A 14182-nucleotide genomic window follows, 5' to 3' on the forward strand; every position below is an offset into this window, starting at 1 on the left:
TTTACTCACCGTCAAGACATCCTAGGTGTATATGACATTCTTCTTTCAGATGAATAAAAGTTGAGTTCTATTAAAAAAAGTCCTGGTTAATCCAAGCTTTATAATGTCAGGGATTGTTGCTTTGTTTTTGAAGTCTATAAAAATGCATCTGTCAAATAACTATGTGAGGTTAATTAATGCCGTTGGAAGTGAATTGATGCATGTGTGTAAGAAAAATATCCATATTTAAAACTTTATAAAGTAAAGTTTAAGCCAATCGCCTTCTGTATTCAGATTATGGAAAAAGTGTTGAATGTGCCTCTGCAGTTCAAAGGCTCACGCGACCAGCGTCGCTCATCAGATGTTGCGTACGCATCTTGCACTCCGAGAAGGCACTTTTAACACTTTTCCACAAAAGGCAATTGGCCTTTTAGGCAAAAGGCAAATTAAAAAAGTTTTAAATATGGATATTTTTCTTACGCAAACGCAACGATTTGCTTCAGGAGGCCTTTATTAACCCCCCAGAGCCGTGTGGAGCATGTGATTTGATGGACAATATATATATATATATATATATATATATATATATATATATATATATATATATATATATATATATATATATATATATTAGGGCCATTATATATATTAATATATATGTATATATATATACATATTTATTACGCAAAAAAAAGAAATAACATAATTTTAACCACACTGATTTTAGCACCGCGGAACGTTTTTCAATGAATGAGTTTCGACGGACCGATTATACTGGAACACCGACCAGCGCTCACGAGTCACGACAACAACAAACCATAGTGAACATGAACGAAGAAGCTGATGAGACCGCTTTGCTTGGCCCCGTGGATGGGAAATTTCCTTTTAAAAAATGAAAGGATGGAAGCGTCGACAAGAGCATGGTTGTGTGCAAGCTATACAACAAGGAATTTGTGTATCACCGCACTACATCGAGCCTCAAATATCACAAATATGCTTTTGCTACACTTAATAGCAAACATTGCGCTGGTCTGCTGGACTGAAATAAATAAACAATATTTTGGTGATTGAGCTTATGTATTCAGTCATTATTCAATGGTATACTAAAAATCCATGTGAAAAATTACTTCTCATTGTTCTCAGGTCAACTATTTATATGCAATTAAAATGCGATTAATTTCGATTAATTAATTACAAAGCCTCTAATTAATTAGATTAATTTTTTTAATCGAGTCCCGGCCCTAATATATATATATATATATATATATATATATATATATATATATATATATATATATATATATATATATATATATATATATATATATAAATAACTCTGATTGTATTCGTCTGAAAGAAGAATGTCATGTACACCTAAGATGACTTGGACTTCTTTGAAAATCATGGGCTAATTTTCATTTTTGGGTGAACTATCCTTTTAACAAACATGACAAAATCTGAAAAGCAAGAGATAGCCACATTATTTTTCAATGTGGAAGTAAGCAAATTCCTGTGAATTTCTAAGACTTCTACTTCATTAGCCGCAATAGGTACATAATTAAATAATAATAAAGTGCAGTGAATGGTAAAATGTCTCGGTTACATATGGTAACCCTCGTTCCCTGAAGTAGGGAACGGAGACATATGTCAGAGATGATCCGACGAAACGAGATCCAATTTCATCAGATCATCCCTGACGTATGTCGAGAGTGACCGACTGAAAGGGAATGTCTTGGTTAAGTATGGTAACCCTCGTTCCCTGAAGGAGTTAACAGAGACGTTTGTCGAGAGTGACTGACTTCAGTTTCAAGCAGCATAGTGGACTGTTTTTATAACACTAAAATAACTGGAAGTGGATGACACCAAAAGCCTTTGTATTCTTTTGTAACCTAATTACAAATGGCTGCACTTGCCTATTGTTAAAAATATGTTAGATTGGCATTAAACAAGGGTCTCATTTTAATGCCATTGCTCTCAAAGAAAAGCTACTGAAATATTAATCTCCTACTCTCCCACTGGATGGACAATTAGGTAGTCCAGCCAAAGTTGGCATATTTAGCTGGGATAGACACAAGTATTTTAACTAGAAAGAAAAATGAATCCCTTCACTCTTTAAAAAACCTCCGATGAGATTTGTCATTCCGCTGGGTGGTCCTGAGTACCACACGTTCAACATTAAACTCAAAGAAGTGAGTGAAGGGGACAAACATTCAAACAGGATGCGTCTCATTATCCCTCCTCGAGATCTCCCCATATGGCAAAAGCCATTTTCAAATATCTCCATATCCTCCAAATCATTTAAACACTTCAAACACATATCTGATCCAGGTCTGGATTAGATTGAATTCCTCCTGGCTGAGCTTTAAGTGTAAATGGACTTTAAACTCTGTTTAACCTGTATTAAGTATGTGGCTGCTGTACCCACCCGGCAGACTGGGGTGAATCGAGCGCGCTCCCACGGTGGCTCGGTGCCACACGCTCCGTGATTGACAGGAGCTGATTAAGTCGACCGGCTTCGCTGCATTTTAATACGATAAGGTGAGAGAGAGGCTCGGCTCGGCAAGCGTAATGGGGTCGTTTCACTCGCGCCTCTTTGCTGTCTGTCTCCCCACTTTCTCGCGTTTCGCTTTTTTCCCCTCCCTTGCTACCTAGCGCCTTTTTATCTCGTTTTTTTGTATGCGCCTTTCAGCGCATTGGCTGTTGAGTATGTGACGGCTGCTTCTGGGTGAACGACAGACGGTGATATGAAAGATCTCCAATTAGAGAGAGGCTAGAGTAAGGAGACAGAAGCGAGAAAGACAATCCGATACGTAAAATGGACGCCCGATAGGTACATGAGAGCCCTTCCTCCCCCCCACCTGTCGGCCCTGATCATTCAGATCTGGAAAACCTATTAAATCTGACACCATGAACACATCTGGCCTGGGTGCCTCTCTGCCCCTTTCCCAGAGATCTTTAATATATTTATCACGTAACGCGTTTTAGATCACCCCGGCCTATGCACGTGTGTATGTGTGTGTCTGCAAGAACCAGAGTGATTCGTATGTGAGAAAGAGCGTGTCTTGATGTGCACGTTTGTTTTGTTTTTTTATGATTAACCCAGTCGCCTTGGCTCAAAGCTGTGCCGCGTTAACTGTGCTGGTCTCTATTTAACAAGCAGAACACTGTTATCAAGTCCATGACTCACCTCACGGTCTGACACACATATCTATCTACTCATCATGACAGCGCTCCTCCCAACTCACTGCTACACACACACACACACACACACACATTGTCAGTCAGTCATGAAACTTTTTGATTAGACAATGCAGGAATAAAAGACACAAAATAACATCCGCTGCAATTAAACGTCCAATAATTTATCACTGTCAAGCTGTTTTTTTGTTGTTGTTGTCCTTATAGCCTTTAGGAAAACAGCTCCACTAGTGTGTGAAGTGAACAGCTGCAGTCGGATACAAGTCCAGGCGGTGCTGGTTCTCCTGAGTGATATGTGCTTCCTTAGTTTAAAATCCCTGACCTGGTCTAATGATTGCTCATGTCCAGGGCGGTTTGTTTACGTCTGTTTTTAGTCTCACACAGCCAGACATTGACTACAAGCATAATCTGATCCACATTACAGCTTATTCTTGCCAACAAAAAGCACACAGGAAGAGACCATATAACTGAAATCTAAAATGACCCTGTGACATTTAAATGTGGGTAATTATGAAACGGAGCGTCTTTGAACTTTAAACTTTCCACACTGTAAAACAAATTATTTACTTACTTTTTAAAGTTAACCAACAATATTTTTTTACAGTGCACTAAATAGTTATAACAAGTTTGAATTTAACATGTTTTTATGTTTTAAACATTCAAACTTATTCAGAATAAAAAAATCGTCTAGCAACTCTCAATACCCTTCTGAGCTGTATTCGCCTAACTCTTGCCGGGCCAATCACATCGTGTATAGAGTCGGTGGGCGGGGCCATAATGAAGATGACCGAGTTGCGTTTGCGTGCTTCTAGTAAACACAGAAACTGGCGAACGGAGGTCTTTCTAATCAGCTTTGACCGCGACTTTGGAAGACTTGGAGTTAAGCTTTTCTCTGAGAAAAGAACAAAGAACGACACTGAAGGAAGATGTGTTCGGAGTTTTGCCGACCGGATACGGCGAATGTTTGATCTATCAACAAGCTCTGTTTCACCTTCATTGCTCTGGTTGGTTGTGTACCGTATCCTATTGCGTGCAGAGGGAGTTTGAAAGACAACCGTTTATCCCGCCCCTCGGATTGAGCCCTGTCAATGGTGAGTTTCCAGACCAAACATCTTGATGTGGGTCTGGCTTGTCAGGCTACAGAAAAACTGCTTTTAGCATCGATAACAATCGATAACAGTATAAATCTGACCACAATCGCCAGTGTATGCATGCATGAAACACAGAAGTGATGCACAATGTGTATATTAATCTATGGAAGGTTTTTTTTTTTTTTTTGATTTTGTAAAGAAATTAATATTTTTATTCAGCAAGGAAGCTCTAAATTGATCAAAACTGAAAGTAAAAATAATCAAAAGTGACAGTAAATATGAAAATGTTCAATGTTATACATTATTTCTATTTCAAATAAACACTGTTATTTTGAACGTTCTATCCATCAAACAATGCGGAATAAAAGTAACAGTTTATATATATATATATATATATATATATATATATATATATATATATATATATATATATATATATATATATATATATATATATAATGCAGAATAACAGCATCGATAACAAAAAAAAAAAAATACTTCTTGAGCACCAAATTAGCATGATTTCTGAAGGATCACATAAGATTGGAGTAATGATGCATAAAATTTTGCTTTGCCATCACAGGAATAACTTACATTTTGCAATATATTAAATAATAAATACTAAAATATTATAATGGAAAACAGTTGTTTATAAATAAGAATGTTGATCAAATAATGCATAAGTGCAAAAGAGACCTCTTTCAAAAACTTTTTAAAAATCTTACCAACCTCTAACTTTTGGACAGTAGTATAAATCTGACTAGAATTGGCAATGCACGCATGCACGGAAGACAGAAGTGATGCACAATGAGTGTATTAATCCATGGAGTCGGTGACAACCCCTAAATCAAAGTAAATGCACTTACGTGTGCAGGGCATAGAGGCAGGGTCCGTCTCAGACCTGAAAAAGCCTTTGTCACAGGCACAGGAAGTGGATCCCTCCCTCACGGAGTAACTGTCCAGGGGACACTTGGAGCAGCTGTCGTCTGTAGCCAGCGCTCTGTAGTAACCGATCTTGCAGGCTGCAAAGTGAAAGAAAGAGAGAGAAAATCGAGATGTTAATGATTATAAACTATTCGACATGTCCTGCTACAGTTTCTCATAGTTTTGCGATACAAACCGTAGTCTTTCACCTCCAGCAATCATAAAGGCACTCTGTCTGTGTATGTTTATGTCAGGCCTGTAAGTGAGGGGTGTGGAATGTCAGAATGACAGACAGCAGTGCACGGCTTTATGACACTCTAATGAAGAGAGGAAGTGATACCAGAGGAATGCACTGTCATTAATCCTAACACCCAAGCCAAGCCCTCTCTCTCTCCCTCTCAGCATTTGTTCTCTAGCTCTGTTTTCTCTTTCAGTCTCTCTTTTCAAGTTTGTCCGCTTTCTTTAATTTCTTGTCCATTTTTGCCCACCCTGCAGCTTTATTCTTTTCTTCCTTTGTTTGTTTGTTTGTCTTTCTACTTCCTTCTTTCTTTTTCTGTTGCTCCTAATATGCCACACACACAAACACACAGAATAATTTCCTATTTATGGTGACAGAGACAAAGGAATGCTTTGAGGTCTTGTATTGACTTTTTCCCCCTCTCTACAAAGCCATCGATACCCGCAGAAGTACAGATAGCATTTGAACAAGAATAAATCCGCACTACTTATGACATTTATCTAAGAGTTTATTGATCTGTAGATAGGGCACAGATGTGTTTCCCTAAAAGGCCCTATCAATGTAAACGCTCTGTATGGAATATCACAAATCATAATAATGCCTTTAGCGATAATCATACATGCTCTTAGCAAAGTATTATGGGAAAGAAACACAAGGCTTTTATATGACAAATAGGACAAACAAGCTTTCGTGTGTCGAGAGGACGGGCATTAAAGGGCAGTCAGAATGGGCTTTGTGTGCCATTCACTTAGATTCATATGAATGCGAACAAATGTGACGATATTTGCCTTTCACTGTGTACAAAAGTTTGGGTTTGTTGAACTCTGACCTGCAAATTCACAATGCCAAAACACGTTAGACCAACAGGGGATTTAAAAGATCACGGATTTACCTGTTGGGTGAAAATTAAACATAGGGAAACCCTCATTTTGGTGGGTTTGCATCAATATTTGTAAGTGCGGTTAAGAAGAGTCTTGTTGGTTTCAGTGTGCCGGAAAATATAACAGTACTGTACTGGTTTGTCTAAATACACAAAAAAAAAACTATTAAAAATAATTTAGAAAACAGACCAAAATCTAAAATTAATCATTTAAAATAGATTTACAGTGCAATATGAAGGATAAACCATTGTTTTGAGATCTGCTAAAAAAAATTAACAGTATTATTAAAATAAAAAATTCAATTAAATTAAATGTATTAAAAAATAAAATTAAAAAAAGTTAAATTAAATTAAATTAAATTAAATTAAATTAAATTAAATTAAATTAAATTAAATTAAATTAAAAAATATAAATAAATAAGAAAACAAACAAACAAACAAACAAACAAATAAATAAATAAATAAATAAATAAATAAATAAATAAATAAATAAATAAATACCTGAACCAGTGTATCATGTACCAATATATCATGCATCCTACTGTGATGGAACGTGATATCATATCTGCTTTCCTATATTTGCTGTTGGGTCCGAACTAATTCGTTATTTTCTCTAGCCCCGTGACTCCCTTTACACGGATCCTAACCAGTCATGTACCCCACACGCCCACAGTTAAATACCACTACTGCAAGTATAAATGTGAACAACATTGATTGTTACATCGCATAGTATTTCCGCTTAAAGTGAGGACAGAAAAGTTCTCGGCTTTTGATTGGCAAGATGCAGGAGGTCAAGACCAACAGTACTTCGAACAAGTGTCCCTCATCACTCTCTGCCTCATTCTCTCTTATTTTTTCTCTTCACTGGTCAATTCTTTTAATCTCACATCAGTGTCAGGAACCCCGGGGCTGCATTAGCGCTTGCCCTCGGGAATCACCACCTTCCACTCTCCTCCATTTCTCTGTTTCATCTCTCTCTCCATCACAGACTGCCCAGGGGCCAATCACTCGCAATCAGCCACAATAGCATGCTTGATCAGAGGAGAGAGTTAATATACATCTTCAGAGGGAAGATTAACACAGTTTTGTCATCTTCTAAACAGGATCCATAAAACAACAGTAGGGGGGCGAGGGATAGAAAGATAGGACAAGCTCAGGGAGAAGAGATGCGGACCTGGGTCGCAACCTTCACTGGACGGTGGGTTTTTGTTGCAGTGCATTGGAGGGGAAGCATGGGAATTAGAGCTAGAGGCTTCATCTGATCAGCTTTGGTTCATCTTAACACCAGCTGGAGGACAGAGTTAATTGAAGAGGATTCTTGGGAAGCTTAACGCCACGGCAGGAAACTGGAGGTGTGATCGAGAGACCAGAAGACCTCGAGTGAAGGAGCTTCCGTCTTGTTTATAAGCGAATGCACTCATTGACGTGTAGCACTTTTCTCAAGCACTTAGGATATCTAACACCCTCCACCTGCTTAAGAGCCCGAGTGTTTTCTCAGTCCCAGACCCTTACGGAGGATGGCCAGCTGTCTTCTCCCTTCCTATGTCCTCCATCCTAGATCCCTCAGGAGACCCCTAACAGATCCTGGTTTCCATTCCACACACATCTCTCGTCCCCCCTACAGGTCTGACCTTTCCACTCTCTCTCCATGAAGCCTAAGACCAATGGGCTGGACAATAGCAGGACAATCACGGTCTTATTGTCCACTCTGGTGGACGATTGAAGAGATGAGCTTACTGCCTGTGACATAATAGGGTCGTAATTACTAGCCCATGCCCTAATATTCAGGGTCAGCGCTCTCGTCCTACCGTCCACCGCAGGGACAATGTCCTTCTCAATAAAGACACCATCTCAGACTGAATGCTTTCTATGAGCTTTAGACCTTAAAACAGTCACCTGTTGTCTTTTATAGAAAGACAAAACGCAGGGTGGAGTTAAGGACAAAAGTGGATAGGGCATTGTGTTTGGAAGCGAATGAATTATGGAATTCCGCAAGGTATGCGAGGCGGTTTATGAGTATTGAAAGATGTTCCTGGCAGGACAAAAGACTTCAATTAGATGCATGTAATCCGATGACGTTTGGTTAGACACCGACAGAGGGTGATACTTGCGTCAATAAAGACATTGATGGTTTCTATTCAGATGATCGCAAATAAATAAACAGGGGACAAAGAGGTAAATCTGCAGGAAAAATAAATAGAAATGTGAGGAGAAGTGGAAAGAAAAAAACGAGAGAGGGGACAGGGAAATGAGAGAGAATGGAGCTTCAGCGCTGGGTGGTCTTCAGAGTGTGTGTGTGTCCTTTAGGAAATTCAACACTGACTTAACTCTGCCAGGTTATATTTCTCTCCTCACACACACAAGTGGAGTGTGACTCTCTCCGTCTCTATCTCTCTCTCGGTTTTTGCCTTTTTTTCTCCACCTCCTGCACCCCAGAGTAATTAAAACACAATAAAATTAAAAGTAATAAGATTAATAAAAACTACAAAATGCATGTTGTCTAAGTTGATAATTGACTTTATGCAACAATAAAAAACATAACAGTTTACGTGCAAGTCTTAAATGGTTTTGCACATTTTGAAACATGTGCATCCTTTTTCGCACGTTTCTATCCATCATTTTTATGCATTATCCCATAATCACATAAAAGAATATACTGAGGGAAACCCAGCTAATGCTGCTCATAAACAGGTTTACAAGTTAGGAAATTCATTAGAAATTGAGCATATTGGACAATTTTGGCTGCTGCTCTGAAGAAGAAGAAAAAAAGAAAGCCTCTTTTGCACAAACACACACACACACACACACACACACACAAACTTGCCGAAAACAGAGAAAGTGAAGTCAAGACCTGTGGGCTTGCAAGAGCTAATGGCTAACATATTTATGACACTTTTATGACGCTGGCTTATCTCTGAAGCCGCTGCTCAGAAGGATCAACAGCGGCTAATCCACCTCACATAACGCACACACACACACCCTCACATTATCTTCATGTTGGAATATCAAGGTCTTTTTATGACGTATCTAGTTCATAGCCTTTAATGTAGTTCCTTGCCCCTTTAGTCACTTAACAGGCTTGTTGTTACTAATACACAGAGAAAGGGGGTGTCAAAATTGTACCTCTGTCACTGGGACCGTACCCTTAAAATGACTTATTTGTACCTTTTCTAACACAAAAAGGGTAATATTAGTATCTTGAGTTACATTTTTGTACTCTAGGGTACTAATAAGCACCTTTTAGGAGTAAAAAAAAAGGTACAAAGATGTCATTTTAATGGTACTGTCCCAGTGAAAAACTATTGTACAATAAAGTGTTGACACCCCTTTTCTCTGTGCGTACACTGTAAAAAATGATTTAAAAAAAGTTACCTGGTTGCCCTAAAATTATCAGTTCATTGAAGTTATTACAATGAACATTTTTGAGAATCGACAACCTTTATTCAAATATATATATATATATATATATATATATATATATATATATATATATATATATATATATATATATATATATATATATATATATATATATATATATATATATATATATATATAATATTATTTTTTATTTTTTTATTTTTTTTATAAGCATTTTGGGTAATTGTGTGTTATATTTGTGAAGACAAAGTGAAACATGCCAAATTGTGCTATTTTCATGATTTATAAAAAAAAATTATGTGGTTCAGATATATATATATATATATATATATATATATATATATATATATATATATATATATATATATATATATACAAATATATATATACAATATATATTTGTATTATCTATTGACCCAATTTCCTTCATTGTATCAACTAAAAAAAATAATTTCAATAAACTCAAAATTTGAAGGCAACCAGGTTACTTACATTTTTAAGCTAAACCAACAATATTTTTTTTTTACAGTATAGAAATGTTAAATATGTAGTTATCTATTATCTTCTATATAGTATTTACACACTCATTTATCATTACTAAATGTTTACTCAATTGTTATTGCCATCACACTAGTCACTATTCGGTGAACCACTGGTTTATAAAAGTGAAAATTCCCAACGTTATCTTTTTTTAAACTTTTCAAAACACAGCTTTCACTCTTATCTGATACTACGCCTGAATAAAGAAAGAGAAAAACCCTGCGCAAAACAGAACGAGAAAAAAAAGAGATGATTATCATCTCTGCCCTGCAGCACGAACACACCAATTCCCTCATTGATCGGTTCCCACCATCTTCAGCTTATTAATTACATCTGCAGTGACTGATACCTTGATCCACTCACTGCATGCAAACATTCCTCATCGCTGCAGTGTGCGTGTGTGTGTGTGTGTGTGTGTGATGATGCTGTGATTGATGTGGCTCTAACCCCGGAGAAGCTTGTTTGTCAGCGAGGGGCCAAGCTGCGTCAAACCTTACTGGCTTTAATCTCCATATATTCGCCTCGGTTTTATTTATCGCTCTTCTGTCTGTCTCTGCTTCTCCGTACCCTTCTCCTGCCCTCTCTGGCTCTCTGATCCCCCACCCGAACCTGTCAAAAGTTTCCTGGGACTTTTCTTAAGACAGTCCCAAGGTCTTACCAAAGTAAGGTAAGGCGGTACAGCTAGAGGCGAACGCACGCGAAGGACGTGTGTTAACCTTTAAGTGCGAGAACTCCGCTTTGAGGTAAATTATTATCTGGCCATCTGCTGTACAGAAGTGTGTGTGTGTGTGTGTTGCTGTATTTTATATAAGGAGCTACGTAAAGCTTTGAAGGGAAAGGAAGGGGGCAAAGCAGCACAGACAACAACTCCAGGGTAGGTCTTTCTGAATCATATCAAGATCCCAGCCAGAGGTTGGGATCTGATAGACAGGAACCCCACCTATCCACCGACACTCGCGACATTTCAGGAAGTTCTTTATGAAGGATTGGCTCAGGCAGGTGACAAGAAAACACTCTTTTCTCCTTTCAGTCTGCTGTGGGGGGGAGGGACAGTGCAGCAGCAGGGATGTGGAGGTGAAGTCTCTATGAAATGCAGCTCATTGTCTTGTCTACTGTCCTCTAAGGGGAGCGGGCAGCTGAGAGAGGCAGGGGGCCAAACATCTCGCATTCTTAACAATTCCTGCATAGCAAACAAGGAGGAGATGCCTTGCAACTGTGTGTGTGTGTGAAGAGAATGCTAACCCGGAAGATCAGTCATTTTACTCACTCTCATGTCGCTAAATACATGCAGGGTTAGATGTCTACAAAACAATGAGTTATCTGTTAAAGTATAGACCAAAATGAAAGTCTTTTAATTTTGAATGTGAAGTTTGAACTTTCAGAAGGACTAGTGAGATTTGGGAACTATGGTGGAAAGCAAAATGTTTTTGGGAGATTAATGCCTCAAATATCAGAATTTTATTCAGGCAAAGCTCTCAAACAGCTGCAAAAGACTTTATGTTAATTGTTGACTTTTTTAGCACTGTATTTTGTACCTTGGAGAATTTTTGTATATTTTTAGTACTATCTTTCAGTACTGTGGCAATACTATTTTACAGTGATGGTACACAAAAATCAGGCCCCGATTGAATACGTTCCAGTGACCATCACACTGTAAAAAAAAATTGTTGGTTTAACTTAAAAAAGTAATAACCTGGTTGCCTTAAAATTTTGAGTTTATTGAAATAAAAAAAAATGAGTTGATATAATGAAGGAAATGAGTTTAATAAATAGAAACTCAAAATATTATTGTATCTGAATCACATAAAAAATGTGACAAATCATGAAAATAACACAATTTGGCATGTTTCACTGCATCATCACAAATAAAACTCACACAATTACCCAATATGCTTAAAAATATATTTTAATAATATTTGAGTAAAGTTTGCGATTCTCAAAAATGTTTATTGTATTAACTCAAATTTTTAATTCCAATGAACTCAAAATTTTAAGGCAACCAGGTAAATTTTTCAGTTGGTCAAATTGAATTTCTGTTAATTAAATTGCATCAATTCACAGAAATTCAATTTGGCCAACTGAAAAATTTAGATAAATTTAGATTTTTTTTTTTTTTTAGTGTATCAGATGGTAATACTACGGTACTTAAAAATATTCGAAATTCATGTACCACATAGTATTCTGTGATACTTCCAAAATACCATAGCACTAAACTAAATGGTCTGAAATCCTTTGGTACCTTTTTGGTACTTTTCTGTAAGAGCATGGTGCATCAAGATACTCATAAAAATATGATCCTACTTTAGTAAAACCCCTCAAATCACAGTAGTATCACTGTACATGTACCATGATAGTTTTAGTCCACTATCCGCATCAAATAAATATTCTCTCACTTATTACGTTCTCCTTGAGGTTTTTCTCTCTCACACAGTCTCGCTCCCTTGTTCTCTTTTCATCACTTTCTCTTTTTTCTCTCTGTCTGTTTCCACTACTCACTCGTGGTCATAATTGCCTCGCTCTAAAGGGTGCAGAAATTGTCCCCTCATTGCAAAGCCAACATTTTTCTCCTCAGTACAAATGCTCTGGCCTGCAATTGCTTTTCTGGCACTCCATAAACCACCCCCCTCAGCCCTGTCTGTCTCTTTCAACACATCTCACAGGCAGGATTACTCTTACAATCATTAGCAAATAGCACTCGCTTCAAGCAGGCTTGGCATTGGGCTCTCTCTGGACCGCTATATTAAATTCTGCAGAGGGGTCGGGGCGGTGCATTCGGCGTGAACCCTGTCTAAGTGGTGCTCTCTTGAAGAGCTGATGCTGCTGAGAACAGGTCGTGTCCCGTCCACTTGTTTTGTTCAGCGGCCAGACCGCAGAGACTGCAAAGGGCTACTCTGGGCTGGGCTGCAGCCAGTAGCGGCGGGACGTGCTTTGATAGCTCATGGTGAAGAAAAAAAAGAGATTCTCCAAGACGAACCCCCTTAAGAAATGGACATTTCAAAACCTGAATATGAGCTACGGCTTATAGATTTGTGCACTAGGCTGTGATGCTCATGTGGAAAATGTACGTTTGAAATCCAATTTCAATGTCTCAATGTTTTTCTCTCCTAAAATAGAAAAAAATTGTCAGCTTAAAACCTGCAAAAGTTCATGTCATATAATTTGCAAGGTCTTTAAAGTGTTAGTTCATCTCAGAAATGTAAATTATGTCATTAATGACTCTCCCTAATGTTGTTGACACCCGTAAGATTCGAATGGTTATGAATCAGCGTATTTATTCAGAATTCGGATCACCAATGTCACGTGATTTCAGCAGTTTGACACGCGAATCATCCGAATCATGAATCAATCCGCTGATTCATGACGGTTCAAATCTTTGTTTGCGCATTGAAAACAAAAACCCAAGAGAAAACAATGCTGAATAAAGTCGTAGTTTTTGTTATTTTTGGACCAAAATGTATTTTCGATGCTTCAAGAGATTCTAATTAACCAACTGATGTCACATATGGACTACTTTGATGATTTTTTAATTCCCTTTCTGGACATGGACAGTATACTGTGCATACACTTTCACTGAAGGAACAGAAAAGGTCTCGGACTAAATATAAAATATCTTAAAGCTACACTGTTTAACTTTTTTAGTTCATTCTTAGCTAAAAACACTTAGATCTATCAAAAATATATGTGCTCATTAATGTATATTAACTTCTTTCAAGTAATAAAGTATTCTCGTAAGTTTATAATATGCCATTGAAAATACATACGGGTGAGGGGTTTGAATGCTGGTCGCCATGTTGCCCCTCCATCTTGAAAGTACATTAGCCAAAGAGGGACATACCCATAAATTCAAGCTTCGCCTTTCGCGTTTTAACACTTGATGGCCGTGTCGAATGTGAAGAGGGGGATTGCCATGTTAATATTGGACTAAATCGGCCACCGTAGGAGTTAAAACGA

The 14182-nt window shown here is 37.7% G+C and overlaps 1 protein-coding gene across 3 annotated transcripts in view; it reads right to left on the reverse strand.

The window, feature by feature from the left end:
* The window catches only part of epha4a (eph receptor A4a), a 47716-nt gene that overhangs the window by 16971 nt on the left and 16563 nt on the right, over positions 1-14182 (reverse strand). For all 3 annotated transcript variants that reach the window (XM_067452458.1, XM_067452456.1, XM_067452457.1), the window contains exon 4: positions 5135-5290. In XM_067452458.1, the coding sequence (XP_067308559.1) occupies positions 5135-5290 (156 nt within the window). The remainder of the gene's footprint in view (positions 1-5134; positions 5291-14182) is intronic.

This window comes from Pseudorasbora parva, chromosome 9 (assembly GCF_024679245.1).
Source record: "Pseudorasbora parva isolate DD20220531a chromosome 9, ASM2467924v1, whole genome shotgun sequence".
In the NCBI taxonomy this organism is placed as follows: domain Eukaryota; kingdom Metazoa; phylum Chordata; class Actinopteri; order Cypriniformes; family Gobionidae; genus Pseudorasbora; species Pseudorasbora parva.